The sequence below is a fragment of the Kryptolebias marmoratus genome, linkage group LG18 (assembly GCF_001649575.2).
Source record: "Kryptolebias marmoratus isolate JLee-2015 linkage group LG18, ASM164957v2, whole genome shotgun sequence".
NCBI classification, from domain to species: domain Eukaryota; kingdom Metazoa; phylum Chordata; class Actinopteri; order Cyprinodontiformes; family Rivulidae; genus Kryptolebias; species Kryptolebias marmoratus.
Genome location: NC_051447.1, coordinates 155,703 through 172,446, shown reverse-complemented (window position 1 = coordinate 172,446; position 16,744 = coordinate 155,703). Strand labels below are relative to the sequence as shown.

Sequence of the window (16,744 nt, the reverse complement as noted above, 5' to 3'; positions counted from 1 at the left end):
GTTGTTTTGCCTCTTGTCTTGCTGTTTGTTCCTGGTTGTTGTTTTTCTGTCCCGCTTGTCCCCGTCTCCGTTTATGTTAGTTTTAGTTTGTACTTTATTTTGTTTTGCTGCCACGTCAGCTTTTGTTTTGTGTTTCTTTATTTAATAAATTATTGTTTGTTTAATATGAGTCTGCGCTCTGGGTTCGCTTTCGTCACTCCACATCATGACACCCCCAACCCCTATACCATCAGAGAGACAGACTTTTGAACTGTGCGCTAATAACAGGCTGGATAGTCCCTCTCCTCTTTAGTACACAAAGCATAACATCTGGGGTTTCCAAAAATAATTTCAAATTTTCCTTTGTTTGACCAAAGAACAGTTTTCCACTTTATCATAGACCATTTTAAATTAGCTTTGGCCCAGAGAAAACGGTGGAAATTTCTGGATGGTCTTCACACATTGCTTCATCTTTGCATGATAGAGCTTCAACCAGCATTTGTAGATGCCATGGTGAATTGTGTTTACAGACAATGGTTTGTGGAAGTATTTTGAGCCCATGCACTTTTATCCATTACATAATCAATCCTGTTTCTAATGTAGTGGCCCCTGAGGTCCCGAATATCTAGTGCATTCATGATTAACTTTCACCCTTGTCCTTTGAGCTCAGAGATTTCTCCAAATCCTTCGAATCCGTCTGACAGATTTAGTCTCTCTAAAATGCTTTTTTTTTTATACCCTGTCCTCTTACTGATCTGTTGTTAATTAAACTAATTTGTTGGAAAATGCTATTTCATCTGGTTCTTATTTGTACCACTTACTTTATCCTAAAATGTAGCTTTAAACAGTGCATATACATCAAATGTCAAATAATGATCTTATTTCAATTACTTGATCAAAAGAAATCTTGTTATGCTCTTTCATGAACAATTAAAACCCTGTTGAGGGTTTTAAACCAAGCTAAGGACCCCTTATGATCTTGCAGCACATAGATGAATCCTGATGTGGCCTGAGAGTGTCGTGCCAGGGCTGGTGTAAAGAGTATGGTGGGGCAGGGGAACATTTCAGGGTAACAGAAAGTAACAATGATGAGTACTAAGAACCTAGCATTATCATTATTGCTTTCACACTGAAGGAGGTTTTCCAAACATTTTTGCACTCTAGTCATGTTTTATTAAATTATATGAGTCATGGATAGCATAACAGGGTCGTTATTCAGTGTAAGGTTAGCCAAATAAAAATAAGGCTTACACTTCAAGGCCAAAATTTTTTGTAAAATAACATCAGAATTTTAATGCAATAAAGGGGCAGAAAAGTTGTAGGTGGGGACAACACTCCTAAAGTTAGCAGTAAATGGCTCTTATTACAGTACAGTTTCAAACTTGCAGACCAACTACAGCATAAATACAACTAAAGAGCATATTTTGTAATATATATATATATATATATATATATATATATATATATGTGTGTGTGTGTGTGTGTGTGTGTGTGTGTGTGTGTGTATATATACACACACACACACACACACACTGTGGTGAAAACTCAATCTCATACCTATACAAAAAAGTCAAAAATAATAAAATTTAAAGTTTTAGCTAACTTTAAAACATCATTAGCTATGGACAAAGCAAAACATAGTTTGTAAAATTGTTCACAGAGGTTTTTTGTATCCAGATCTAATGATAGAGCTTTGTTAGATTTTTGTATCTGTGGATAAATAGTACAATTGGATCAGTGAAATAAATAAATTTAATTAAATAATGACCACTGGTTTTCTGTCTACAGATTCCTCCACCAGAGGCCACTAACCGCACACCGAAGACCAAAGTTCTGGTGACCCAGCGCCCTAATACAACTCCATTTCCAACGGAGACCCAGGACAGTCATAACCAACCTCACCTGGTGGACCAGCGTGACTACTCCACAGAGCTGTCAGTGACTATAGCTGTGGGAGCCTCCCTGCTTTTTCTCAATATTCTGGCCTTTGCTGCTCTTTACTATAAAAAGGACAAGCGAAGGCACGACATCCATAGGCGCTGTAGCCCCCAGCGTAGTGCTGTCAATGATTTGGCCCACACTCAGGAGGAGGAGATTATGTCCCTGCAGATGAAGCAGCACTCAGACCTGGACCGGGACTGCAGGGCAGTGGGAGACTCTCTGCACCCACATGATGTGGTCCTGAGGACTGCTTGCCCACCAGACTACACCTTGGCCATGAGACGCTCCCCAGATGACATCCCACTCATGACACCAAACACCATAACTATGATCCCCAGCACCATGGGAGGGCTCACCTCACTTCACTCTTTTAACACCTTTCCTAGCAGTGCGCAGAACAACACCCTGCCTCATGCGCACCCACACTCACATTCCACCACCCGGGTATAGCCCACTGAATCAGCCAAGCAGGCCGGACTCTGAAGGCTGAGGCAAAAAGATCATGGTGCTGCTGCAGCAGAGACCTGAGGCCAACTTGCCAATGAACAGAAAAATGTCTTGAGATGAAATGCCAGCCTGGAGTTGCCAAACATCCACGGAATAACACTGGGAATATACCACACCCTGTTAATAATAGAGGAAATACAGTAAAGGATTTCAAAGGCTTTGAACCAGATGATTAAAAAAATAGTTTGTTTTTTTTGTACAAAAGTTAAAGACAAAAATACATATAAAGACTGAGAGCAGAACAAGCTCCCACAAGCTAAAAGAAAGATGAGGATGTTTTATTATCATTTTTGTTCTGATATTGCAGCAAAACAAGGAACAGTAAAACACTTTTTCTCTCTAGCGACAGTTATGGCCTTTGGGATTTTTTTTGACAAATGACTGCTTGACAGTATTATCTAGAAGCAGAGCAGAGCATCAGACACGCCTTGGAGGTGAGAAGAGGGGAGCACTTTGTAAAAGAAAGAAAACACATTGTTTTCCTTTAGCATTACTCTACAGAATACTCTGTGGGGAACAAAGCAGATGCTGTGCAAACCAATTTAGGCATGTCTAAACATCATAAATGGAGGCTATGTAAGATAAGGCAAAAGCATCTGATGATAAAAGCAAAAGGATTGCTGGAAACCAAGAAAAAGAGACTACGTATGCACAACAAAACCATTTTGAGAGTAAAAAAAATTCACAAATACTTTTCATTCATTTATTTTTGATTTGGAACAATTTTATTGTATAGAACCTAATTACATATCTAGATCTATACACTAAGCACCAAGGCTGTCAAAGCTCTCTTCTCTTGGGAGGGGTGTCCATACTGCAAACCTGCCAGTTAGAACAGAACTAGTGGAAAGTAAAGATGCACAGACTGGCTTTCTGGCAGTTCCAACTTCAACACAGAGCCGAGTTACAAAGGATAATTGGGATATTTTAGCACGATGCGCATGACAATTTATCTGCTTAATGGCTGCTCTGCTGATTATGTCATTAATAAGAATAATTTTCACCTTGTCCTTTGCATCAAAAAAATTCAAGACACACTTCTTGATTGGATAACAGGAAAACACACACCCTTGCAGGACCATGGGAAATGCAGCCTGGGTTGTGGACGTAGTGGGCTGGATTTCAAAACAGAAAATGACGGGGTTGGGAATATGGGAATAAGGACTAGTTTTGTACCATGTGTGTTGGAACTACTTTTTGATAGTGGGTAAATCACATTACATTGTATCAATCAAACTCATAGTATCTTCAGTTGAGATCAATGTTCTTTGCTGTTCTGCCTATTGGAGCACTAGACCGTGACAAAGTAATTACCTGCACTTTTTATTCCATTGCCCTCACAGCACTTTTTTCTTTGTTTTGAAGATGTGTTAACTGAACAACACAGTGGAGCTTCAATGGTAAGAAAAATGGAGGGTAAAACGAGTAAAAAATGTTGTGGAGGAGAAAATCTTCAGGTGATGCAAATTTTGTTATCCAACAAAACAAAGCTACACAAACATAAATACTTATGTATAGCTAAGTCCCTCCAGGTTTTTTTTTTTTTTTTTTTGTAGTTTCTGTGACCTAAAGTGTCTAATTTCGCAAGAGCTTTTTCAGAAAGTTGCAGTCAAAGTTGCAATGTTTTAAAGTTTTTTTTCATTAACGAAAGAACAAATTAATTTACAAAAATCTTTGCAATTGTTCCATGTTTCGGATTTAGAGTTGCATTTCCTCCCGCCGGCAGAGGCTTTCCTCACTTCTACCTACGTCATAGCTAAGTTGATTGAAAAGGAATCTGCCCAGCCATTCTTGGCCATGTTTTGTAGTAGAAAAGTGTGACAGCTTTCGTCTGTTTCACCACACTGTTGCAAAACAGTTTTCCACTGCCTTCAAGTCAGGAAATTGACTTGCACAAATTTTAGTGGAAATATTTGAAGCAAATGTGATGTCCTGGCACTGGATATGTTTTCATGTTGCAGGCTTAGAATTGTGGAACTGCAACTTTGAAAATTAGCAGGGGGCTAAGGTGTTTGGTCAAATTAAGATTTTAACTATCATGTGCAAATTTGCAGAAAGGTTTCAGTAACTGAATAAAATTGCAAAACTGAACAAAACTTGCGAGGATTTGTTGGATTAGCATTGACAGTTGCAGTTGCAACATTGATACTGCCTGAAGGGACCGATGGAAAATAAAAGCCAAGCACAGACAGATCACACAGGGTGGAAATATACAGCAGGTGGTTAAGTGGAAGTAGTAGTCACAATCAGGGTAGCTTAATTTCCATTGTGCACTTCTTTTTTAACCTAGTTTTCATCATTACCTAAGTCAAATCAAGTTAGGATGTCATTTGTCTTGGAGATATGTTGAGTGGCATGTCTACTAGAAAAGACAAGTCTTGCTTTTTCAACACAAGGCCTTCTGCTTTCTTCATATGCATACAGTGTCAAATTGTCTATTGCTATGAAATATATATAAGCTCATCTGCAAATGGGAAACTGCTAAAGGTGTCCTTTTCAAATATTTAGAAATATGTTTTCCCATTACTCATATTCAAAATAAAAAACAAGGTCTCTATGCAATTTTTAAAAGTATAGAACGTAACTTTGTTGTTTTTGGGACTAAATACATATGAAAAATAGAAAACAGACTCTATTCCCTATTGAACTTTCTAAAATACATAATAAACATTTGAATTTTTAAACAGTTGGTAAAATGAGCAGGGTATTTTGCATGTTGACCATACATAAAGGATGAAGTTATCAGTCATTTTTTGTTTATCTATAACTAGGATAGGTCTCTTTTAAAAATTAAAATAAGAAACACAGATAATTCTTTGTTGTGAGAGCCCCTTTCTATGTTATTTGTAGTGTCATCAAGAAAACTATAACAGCTAAACCATTAAGCAAATATAAATTTATACAAGCCCATGTAAGATTTTAATTTTTATGTCCAAAGAATTTGCAACATTTCACTAAAAACGTTTGTCTGTTCAAAAACAAAAGTTTAAGCATAACGTTTTGTGAAAATTGGAAGTAAAACAGCACTATTTATTGTTAAGTAATCATACATTTCTTGCAGTAATAGATAGCTGTTTATTCTTCCAAAATGGATTGCAATGTCAGTGAAAACATGAAAATAAATTTACCTGAGGAAAATACCTTTCCCACATGCCAAAAATGTACATAAGCATAAAGGAATACAACTGCACAACTGTAAAAACACAGTAATTGAAATGGCTCAAAAATCAACAGAATCTGAAAATCTGAGTCAGAATCATTCTGAAATTTTCAAACAGTAAATGTGTAGGAACCCTGAATAAAACAAAAACTGATTTTTTGCCACATCCAAAATAGTGTAGTTCTTGTATAGAGATGTATTATTTTTTTGTTTTTATTTTGTCTCTTTCTTCTGGAAACACCTTTTGAGTTCTGTTTGATTCTTGAACTGTCTTGCATGTACAGCTCTATCCTCAGATTGTCAATTATATTTAGTTGAGGGAGTGTTGCAACTCTTGTGGAAGTCCATTCTCTTTTTAATTTGCACTTATTATAATTTTTCTGTTTTAGATACCACACTTTTTAATCTTCATATTTTTACAAATTTTCTGAGCAATGTTTGCTTCCTAAATTTGATGCTTTGATCAAACCCATTTTTCCAACTGCAACTGGCAACATGAGCTCAGGAACACCTATCTAACTCAACTGTTAAATAGATGTTCCTGTAAATAGAATTATGGTCATTTCCTGTAAACATACATTTTCTCAACATTTCCAAAAGGTTATGTTTAAGTAACATTTACACAGGATCTTTACTTACACATTTCTGATTAAGACAATCTGCTAAGAGTCAAAAACGTGCATGCACCAAACATAGGTACACTAATCAAAACTTGTTTTTTTTTTTACAGTAAATCCTTCTGGAGTTTTACTTAAGCTTTACAAGGAAGTTTCCTTGGTGTCCTGGGGGTAAAGGAAGCTATTTATGTCAAAAGGGAGAAACCAACATTAAACAGAGGAGGTCTCAGATTTCAGCTTTCAAAAACATAATGGAGCTACCCAGTCAGTTTCACTCCAAGCAACACCTGCACTTATGTGACAAGAGTGGCCCATCAGTGAGTCAGACAAACAAGGACCCTAACGAGCCTCCATTGTTAGGAGAGCAAGAACAATTTGCAAGCAATCCAGCTTACATCACATCTCAGCTTTAAAAGCTCAACTCCACACTCTATTATTTCTGAATTGAGAAAGCTCCTTGGATGAGAAGCGAAATGTCTTCAACTACAGAATAGAAGTCCAGTTGTTTTTGTTTTTTAACCTTTTTTGAATTTACCATGGCCTGGATGACTGAGAATCTACACCAGCATTTTTTTTTCACACATTACAGTCCCACAAGCTGGCAGAGAACATGTCCAGGTCTAAAACCACGCCCATGAAAGAAATAATTATTTTAAAATATTTTAAAAATGTATTAAGTAGATTAAAATAAGGTCAAGGTGGTTGCAAAGTGGGCCAAGATGAAAAGGACATGGGCAACAACATAATCAGTTTTGAGCTGTGCTCACAAAAAAGCTGTGATTTTTACAAATTGACCATGCATGGCTGCATAACTAGCTGGCCACTTGGTTCCAAAAGTTCCAAAAGAATTCACTTACACTGCAAGTGACAATTTGTCTATTTTCTCAGAGTATTGAGTCAGATTTGTGTCGTCAATTAATCTCCAAGTTGCAGCACTTTGAGATACTATTTTAAAGCACTGCTGATGAGTAAAAAGAGGTAAAAGTCTGAATATTTTAATACCTGAAAATATGCATCAAGAGAAGTTGAAATCACTTGGGCTACCCAAATTTCAGCCTGGTACTCATTTCCTTTTCTCACCTGTAAAAATGTACAATGCGATAGAAAATACACTAGTCTTTCTAAAATGTTGAAAAGCATGTTTTATTTTTAACTTTATTCCTCAGTGAGTTCAGTCCTTTCTGTTCTTGTTTGGTCTTTCACAGTAACTGATATTTTAATCAGAGGTACTCAAACATTCAGATGCCACTGTATGAGTAAGATAAAAGCAGAGGGGCCTTTTATATCACCTTAGACTCCCAATCACCTCCGTTTGGCTGATGTTGAAGAGCTATTGCTTTTCTTACCAGGGATTTTCATCTGTCTCATGTTCCCATGGAGCTGACGTCTTAGGCTGCTTAACAAAACAGCTCCCTTAACATCTGCACCATTTTAAGTAGACTGCCTTCTGCCAAGGTGCCTGCTAATAGCTTTAGGTCAGTGAAGCCTCAGCATCAAACAGGGTTTGTCACCAAGGAGAAATGTGTCATCCAGCAAAGCAGACTGCAGTCAAATCCTGCAGCTTTGGAGGTTTGAGTCACTGTAGGAGCAATGTGATGATCTTCAAAACATGCAGAGAAAAGAATGCCATTGACAGCAAGCCTGTGCTTAGATACAGAAATCTGTGCTGGGGCAGGGAGGATGCTTGTTAAACTGAACTGCTTATCTCACCATTTTCCTTTCACTAAACTATAGATGTGGGGAGACCTCTGATGTGAGAATACATCCTGCCCCTTTAGGCTCTTTCACAATCACTGTGCAGTTGTTTAAAATACTGACTGTAGACTGGTGTTATTTCATATAAAGCTACAGAACACAAGCTGGATTATACAATGAACTCTTGTATGCCACATGGAGATCTTTTAAAATATTCTTTAAATTAAATAACTTTATTTTAATTATGTGTTCTGAATCAAATAAACAACAAAGGCTTAATCTTTGATCCAAAACAAAGCCATTCCAGTCATGTTAAAACACATGTACTTCTCAGGCCATTGGCCTAAGACATTTTATTAGTTAAAATAAAGGCCTAGCATTCCTTGAAGAAGTGCATTTTGTCTGCCACTTTTCATGCTAGAGGTTTAGACTAAGATAATCTTATGATGAAAAATGACAGAGTTGTACAAACGCTGTCATAAAAATGTACAAAAATGTAATGCTCAGTTTGCCCATTTCTGGTTACTAAATCTCAAACTTTTTCACACAGAGGCACACAAAGTAATCAAATCAAGGCTTCCCAAGTATTTTTTGTGTCTATTCAATATATTGGATTTTGGTGAAACCGTTTTATTGCCTGTAGTAAAACTCAATACTTGTTAAAACCATATAAAGAGCAACATAACCCTGTTTTTTAATTCCATGGATGAAGTTTAATTCATAAGATGTGCAAGGGACCCTTGACAAAATGTAATACTGATGTGGGCTTGATACCCAACCAACAGTCCGTGTAAACAAAAAGAGAATGAACGCAAATGTTTTCTTTATGCAGGACAATGACATAGCAAAGAAAGCTTTAATACACAAGTCGTTACTGTACAACATTATATGCAACAGCTGACTGGTGGATATGCAAAATACCAGCCCAACAGTAACCAACCCAAGATTCGGACCTTTTAAAGAAAAGTAGTTGACCATTTTATTCTTTAATTCTAAGGAAATCACTTCCATTTTGTATTCTAAGGCTTGCTATGGTCAGTCACAAACACGTTATCATGCAAATCTGTTGGTCTTAACTCAGGTCACACAGATAATCCATCTTCAGCACATATCTAGTGTGTACCAAAAGTGCAACACAACTAACTAGAGTTAGGGATGGGCAATGATTTTTGAATATTCAAAGTCTAGTTAATGCGAAGAATTAATGCATTTGTCACAACTGACAAATGTGTGACAAACATGAAACAGGCAACAGACCAAAATCCTAAATTATGTCATAATAATGTTCTGGTATACTAATAATCTCTGCATGAGTGAAGGACAAAATAAGCACATGTTATAAGAAAAACAACTTGTTGTAAGTTGGTCTTATGTTTGTAGCGGTGGCTGATTGGAAGGGGGATCAAATATTTGAAGAGAATTTAATAATAACTATAAAATTCAAAGAGTGTTGCTTAGAATTCCCATCCCTAACCAGAACACAAGAAAATATCTTAATTGCCTCCTTTTCTTTCATTCATAAATCTGTTTCAGTGCACTAACATTTACTGTTGGCCCCAAAAACCCTACAAAGCATACAAAATAAGGAGACTCCTAAAACTGGATAATATTTCTGTTTTAGCCAGTCACCTCATTACACAACTGCTGACTTTGAAAAAAAAGACAAATAGAAAGCTATTAATATTCTAAACTCAACATTAATGTAAAATGTTTTACTGAGTCCCAAGACATTGGAAACTGACATCCCACTGTGTCTTATTTATTTATATGGTATGCTAATGCATAAGCACTGAAGCACCCTATCACTGTCCTATTCTAATTTTCTTGCCCTGTATCTTAATGTGTAGCTTTGAAATAAAAAACATGGAAATTATATATTAAAATGTGTGCCTCAGTTGGAAATAGTGCGCTATGACTTTTGTGACCAGTATGTTGCACAATGTAGACAATTAAAAAAAAAAACTGCTTGGGAAAAAAAATGGAGATGAATAGGATTTTGGCGAAACATGCAAAAACCCAATCCTCTTTGGAGCTCAATAGCTCAGACATACTTCACAGTAAAAAAAAAACAATTCAACATTTAAATGGGCCACGCCAAGTTAGGCTTTTAATGACTGAACTGGTATTTTAATATATTTAATGAATTTTACACAGTCATACTTTAGGTTTTATGGTTTTCACAGATGTTTTTTTTTTCATAGAAAGTTCAACTGACAGTTGATGATGTCATACTCTTAAACTTTTGAGTTAAAATTTTTTAACCTTTTGCAAACAAACTCTTATTCCCACAGCTCCTTATGGTACATATAGAAATTATATGTCAAATGTAGGCATATTTTTTTGTCTTCTTTCACCAATTGTGTCACCCACTGCTCTAGGACATACAGTTTTCTCTCAAATCCCTGCAGAATGCAAAGTGCACACATAAGCTTCCACATGTTCAGTTATTATTTACCACCCAATATTCTTTTTAAATCAGGAAGTGGGGGGGGGCTTTTGTACAAACACTGTAGAAACAAAAAAAAAATGTCTTCTGCTATTCATAATTCAAAGATTTTTACAAACTGACTTGCAGTTTTTGCACAGTGACTATTTATTTTGACGCTTACTTTTCAGTCTGTTTCTGTCTGCCTCTTATTAACTCGTAAATTAGGGAGTGGGAGACACAGATCTAGTTATCATGGTGCCCATAATAAGCCACTGGCAGCAGCTTTAACATTTGTTGGATCTTGGTTCTTTTTATACTTCTTTTACAATTCATACATAAAATGTGGCCATTTTTTTTAGCTTAGATTAGTACTATTGTTGAAGTTTTAGGCCGTAGCTGCATTGGTGTTATTCAAAATTTATATAGAAACTTTCTAGTTGCCTCTAGAAAAAAAAATTATCAGATATTTTACTTCTGCTGTAGTAAGAAAAAAAAAACTGTCATTGGCTTTACGTGACTAAATTTGTAAATTACGTGTAAAAAGCATCTATCTTTACCTGAAAACTTCACAGAGATTTAGACTGTACATTGTCAGCACTGGCCCAGGTCTAGTAGTACTCCCCAGAGAAATTACAGAAGCACAAAGAAAAGGGCCATCCACTGAATTAAACATATAATTGAAGGGATGGGTAAATAGTCAAGCATCTGTAGGGACATGCTAAGTCGCTGACAGCTGAGTATGGTACCTTATTAATAACTTGTTATATGTTCAGTTGTCTGATTTATGAGGGACGAAAAATGCAAGCCAATTGTGGAATAAGAAAAGTGACAGAAATGCTGGTCAGCACCTGATATGTTTGAATTTTTAAATGAAAATGACTTGAAACTCTTGTGACCTAATGTGTGGTGGCAGTTGCTACCTAGATTTAGCTTGTGTGTTAACTAAATACAACACCCTAATTTCTTCACAGAAAAAGCACTCTCCTTGGCTTGCTTGAGGATAAAAAAACTGAACTAAGAGAAAAAGTGGTTGGAGAAGAGGTAAGAGGTTCTAAAGAGTAGAAATTAGTCTTTAGGAAAAACCTTAAATTTATTTGACAGGTATTGAAAAATATAATAACAACTGAGTGTGGAGAAGCATGGTTATAAAAACAATTGTGTTGATGAGAAAAAGTTGAACTTTATGAAAAGCAACACATTTCTATCCCTAAAAAGAAGAGCTGCTATCCATACTGGGAAAACTAATGAGAGAAAAACTTATGCCACTGAAAATGGACTCAACCAGAACAGAAAAAAATTAATGTTACAAGATAGATTAAATCTAGAGCTAGCTGCACAAATTGAGGCTACAGCAGATCTTAGCATGACTGATTAAAGCACTGGCTTTCTGCACCATCTCTTTTGATAAAAAATTACATTAAAAAAATAAAATAAAACATACAAAAAGTAAAGACCTAATCCTTAAAAGCCTGACATTTTTCATGCAAGAGTTTTAGACTGAGATCATCTTGAATTGTAGCATTGTTTCATTAAAATCCATTCCGTGGTTCATGAGCTAAATTGCTAACACCAAAAAGTGTTAACTCCAACAGTTAAAGCTAAAGTAATAAGCCAACATCTGGTGCAATGCATCGTGAACGCCTCCTAGCTACAATTGTACCAACTTTTAACACAGTATGTGTACTTTTAAGTCAATTATAGCTGCATAATCTTTCTAAGGTGAGTTGGCTATGGCATTTCCTGAATGTGTCATTAAAATCATCCAGCAGATATTCTGGCAACAGATAAAATTGACTCCACATAGTTAGTAGCAAATTTTTTAAACAAAGATCTTGTGTAATCTCTTAGCACTCAAAAATTATGTTAAAAATTAATCTCAGCTATTGCCAAACATTTTTTGGTAAATATCTGTCAAATTTACTGAGTTGTAGCCATTTTTGTATTTTTAAGGTCTGCTGGCTGTGGCACCCATCTTGAATTGTAGATGTACATCCAGTGAAAATGTTTCCAGTAGTTCACAAAATATGTTGTTACCAAACAGACACACAAAGTCTCATACACACATACAGATACAAAGACATTATTGTCTGCCTTTACCTTTAGGCAGTGGATGATAAAAAGGTTTCACATTTTACATGCAAGCAAAGGACGAGAGGACAGAGTAACCAGTTACTGACAACAGAGAAATAACCTGGTACCCCTAAAGAGACTGAAGAATTTACTTGCTATTTCCGTTAGCTGATTGTGACATAGATAGTAGGCTAAAGAATTCATGTAATAACAGTCTGTCACATTGTGCCCTACTCAACACATTTACAACATATGCACAATAAATTAGTTCATTTGATTGTCTTAATATCTCCAAACTGGAGCACAGACATTTTCTCATTTCAACACATTACTTTAGCCTGTCAGCTAGCTCTGTGGTCTCTTTGGTCATTTGTCATTGTCACCCCTTTAGCTACATGTTGAACATACTCTGCTGTTAATTCAGCATTTTTTGAAAACTACAATTATATTTAACTAACAGATATCCCAGTTGGCTTTTCTACCTCATGAAACATTTGTTTAATTTTATGTTGTTGTTGTTTTGTGTTTATTGTTGTTTGTTATTGTTCCATTGTTTTTTATCTAGTTTTTCATCTTTTAGTCCTCTGCCCCTCATGTAAGGTATATTGGGGATTGCTGGTCCTAAATGATAATACCATTTATAACCGGTAAAAATAAAGGTAATGTCCTCCTCATGGGCTATAGGTGCATATGTTTGTATGCACATTCTTACAGAGTAGGAGATTAACCAGTGTTGCCCATATCTCTGTACGAAAAGTACCTACTAGGTATCCTAAAAGTCGCTATATGATGTCATCACCTAATTTGCATAATTAGCAAAGTGCATGTACTTGCAGTGGATGCTGTAGGATAATGGAATATTGTAGAAGAAACAAAAAAGTGAGTAAAAAGCACCATAAATATGTTTAAAACTACAAACAAACTTTCTTCTGTCAATTCTGTCATAATTTCAACCCTCCTCCTTTATTTGGGCTTGGTACTGGCTTAAGTGTCCCAGAAGAGGGAATCAAAGTCATTTTAGTGCAGTGGTTTATTTTAGACAAAAAATAAATAAATAAAAATCAACATTCAGCTAGAAGCAGCTTTTCACATGAGCGATTCATTTGCAGTCTGGTGAACATCTCCTACTCTGCAACTGGGAAGGATGCTATGTGATGACTGGGTGATCTGTGAGTGCTTTGGGAAAGGGGAGGGGCCCAGAAGATTAAGAACGATATGTGCTTTCACTTCAGAGTCTCTAATAAAACCAGAAATAGTTTCTAGATTTTTTGTTAGTTGCTTTTCTATTTCTTTTTTCTTGTTGTTAGAGGGATCTCTACAACTCGCTAAATATAGCAACAGAGTTGGTAAATTGGCAATAGTATGATCTAGTGTGTGTGGACTTTCATAACAAAACCTCGCTTAATATCCTTTCCAGTGGCCATAAAATCTACAAGGTACCTTTAAAAATGTTGCTCACTCTGTGACAGCCTAGGCTCAAATTTAAATCTCAACAAGTAAGGGCTAAGATTTAACAGACTAGGGCTAACAAAATAGTTGTCTCTATAGTAAGACTAACATATCCCCTTTCAATTAGATATAAGATACCATCAGTCATTCTTGCATGCTGATTATTTGTATGAAAGGTTTCTGGGAAAAAACATTGGTCTCAGGTTGTAACAAGTTATTGTCTATCAAGTGTTTCCAATTTGTTTTTGTTGTCAGAAAAGTCAATTTAAATCTACAGTATTTCTAGTCTATTATGAGACATTAGACACCGTAATATATTTTGTTTAAATTATTTCCCCAATTATTTTTAAAGTAGAGCAATTCTTATGTCTGCATTTTGAAAAATACTGGGCCTTTACAGGAAGTGTTAATAACATGAAACCTGACCATAAAGTTGAAAGAGGAAATAAAATATGGAAAGAACCTAAAGTTTTATGACAGACTTAAACAGTTTTTATTCTAGGGCAGTTTTACAAGGAACAATATGAGTTTTTGCTGATAAGAAGGGAGTCCTTTTTTAAGTTCATTTCACCATAATAATTTCAGCAAACACCTTTGGTGCTCCCCACCCCATCTAATTTTGCCCTTGGGTCATTAATGAAAAAAACTTTTATAGATCCCAAATGTTAGTCCTTTATTTTCTCAAGTTCTTATGATTATTTTAAAAACACTAAACAGGTGCAATACACATAAGTGTTTTTGCCGTTGAATTTGGCGAAATTGTGTTTGTTAAAAGAATCCCTAGCATAATTGTAAAACATAAAACATAAGATGTGCAAAATTGCCATTGGGTTTGTACATTTAGGTCATGTTTACTTTAAGCTGATGTAGTTATTTTCCTTTTAAATAGGCTACATATTTCAGTGTTGAAACATTGTATGCATTAGGTTTTATTCCTATGTGCCTAAGTTCTCTTTATATGTCAAAATTTCTTTTGTCATTGTTTATTTTAATTACAATTATCGTTTCCTTAACAAGAATTGATTTTGGATTTACCAGTTTTATGCCTCTAAGATTTTTGAATACCATTTACAACCAAAAGACAGACATAATTTAATCTTAGACCAACCGAGAGATGAAAATGACTGGTGTTACCTGCCACTTGGTAAGGGGTCTATCTTTTGGAGAGGGGGATTCCAAAATTAAAGCAGGTACCATTTCTTTAGTAATGTCTTTTGAATCTGTAACTTACATCTGTAAGTTTGAATACGTCAGTGTAGCAGAGTGACATAATATTCCTAACTACAATATCTGGACAAAGCTCTGCTCAAGAGGAACTCTTCGCTTTTATTCTTGTCTAAATCTATCCTGACGAGATTCAACATTCAGTCTTTCTGAAAGAATGGGAAAGGAAGAACAAGAGCTGCAGATGAATGTAAAGCAACGTGCCATTTTCTGACCTCAACTCACAGCAGCAGCAACAACAGTCAAACCTCAAATTCATCACAAGAGGTTTCTGAAAACAGTGAAAAACTACAGGTTGATTTTTCAAATTCTACTTGAGATAAGGCGAAACGTGAACAGGTCTGGCATTTGTATTGTAGATTCTTTTTTGTCACCTGTCTTACTTTCTGGTTAAATAGTCTTACTCTTCTGGAGCACAATAAATGATTTTAATATGCTGATATGAGTTTTTGTCTCTTGATTTTTAATTTATGTTGTCTAGGTCTTGCTAACTAAAATTTTGACATAACAGTAAACTGTTGCATTTTGGGCAACAGTTATGTGAGGTTTACATTATGCATATGAGGTTTTACTTAGCAAAAATTGAGTTTTCTGTGAGAAGCAGTCATGTTTACCATTTATATTGATATAAAAAATATATCTTTAATTCTACATTAAATGGTCTCCTCATTTTTGAAGTGTACTGTCAAATAGTTATCAGTAGTTAGTACCTTAATGGTGTCGAGGTCAGAAAAACTCACAGAAACCCGGAAAACCTGCTAGACCTCCTCACTCGAGATCGAAAAGATGCATGGAGTCAGAGAGTCAAAAAAACAGCCAAAAGTCTGCATTAAAGCTTGAACAGAGTTTATTTACTTTTAGCGCTGAAAGGAGACGCCTTGGCAGAATAATAGGAAAACCCAAGTCACGTCTGAGCGAGATCTCTAACACATAGCAGTTTTAACATGCTGCCCCACCCAGAGATGCTACATCACACACCATGGCTCATCTTCGTCTGGACATCCATCCGGGACCATATATGGAGTTGTTTTCCTGTCTTCTGCAGTTGGGTTTCCTTAGGATGGTTTCAGTTTTCTACTGAGCTGACTCCCCCAGTCTCCGTTATCTTGTAGCCGGTGCAGGCAGTCACACACACCATAAACTCACATGACCTCAACCATCAACATGTTAATACATTTGATTTAATTTACATGTACATTAATACATGTTTCTATCTGGCAAGAGCGTCTATTTTACAACGGCCATGATATCAGTCATAGAGCACAGAGTATGGAGAAAAGCACAAAAGTCTTCAACCAGTCTAGGCTAATGGCTAGACAATTTTTTATTGTTTTTTTACAGGTATTTTACGCCTCATCAGCTTGTCAGTCCAAAGGTTTACTGAACTCCCGGCAAACAGATATATTTGAAGCTTCAGCATCATCAGCATATGATATTAATGTTAATGTTAATGTTAATGTTACGTTTTAGCGAAACAAACCCACGATGCAGACTCATTCTGTCCAACATAAAACTGATTTATTTACAAAAAGAAAAACAAAAGGCTGATGTGACAGCAAACAAAAACCTATAGAAAAACTAGAACTGCAAGCAGTTATCAACGGGTTCCAAGCCCCCACGCTCCGCCCCTGTCCGCGCGCTCCGACCCCGGCGTCTCGCCGGCGTGGCTTCGCC

The 16,744-nt window shown here is 36.1% G+C and overlaps 1 protein-coding gene across 2 annotated transcripts in view; it reads left to right on the top strand.

The window, feature by feature from the left end:
* The window catches only part of nlgn1 (neuroligin 1), a 591,335-nt gene extending 584,880 nt beyond the window's left edge, over positions 1 to 6,455 (top strand). For both annotated transcript variants that reach the window (XM_025009446.2, XM_017431531.3), the window contains one exon: positions 1,768 to 6,455. In XM_025009446.2, coding sequence (XP_024865214.1) covers positions 1,768 to 2,370 — 603 coding nt within the window. In that variant the 3' untranslated portion in view covers positions 2,371 to 6,455. The remainder of the gene's footprint in view (positions 1 to 1,767) is intronic.
* Positions 6,456 to 16,744: the final 10,289 nt, after the last annotated feature.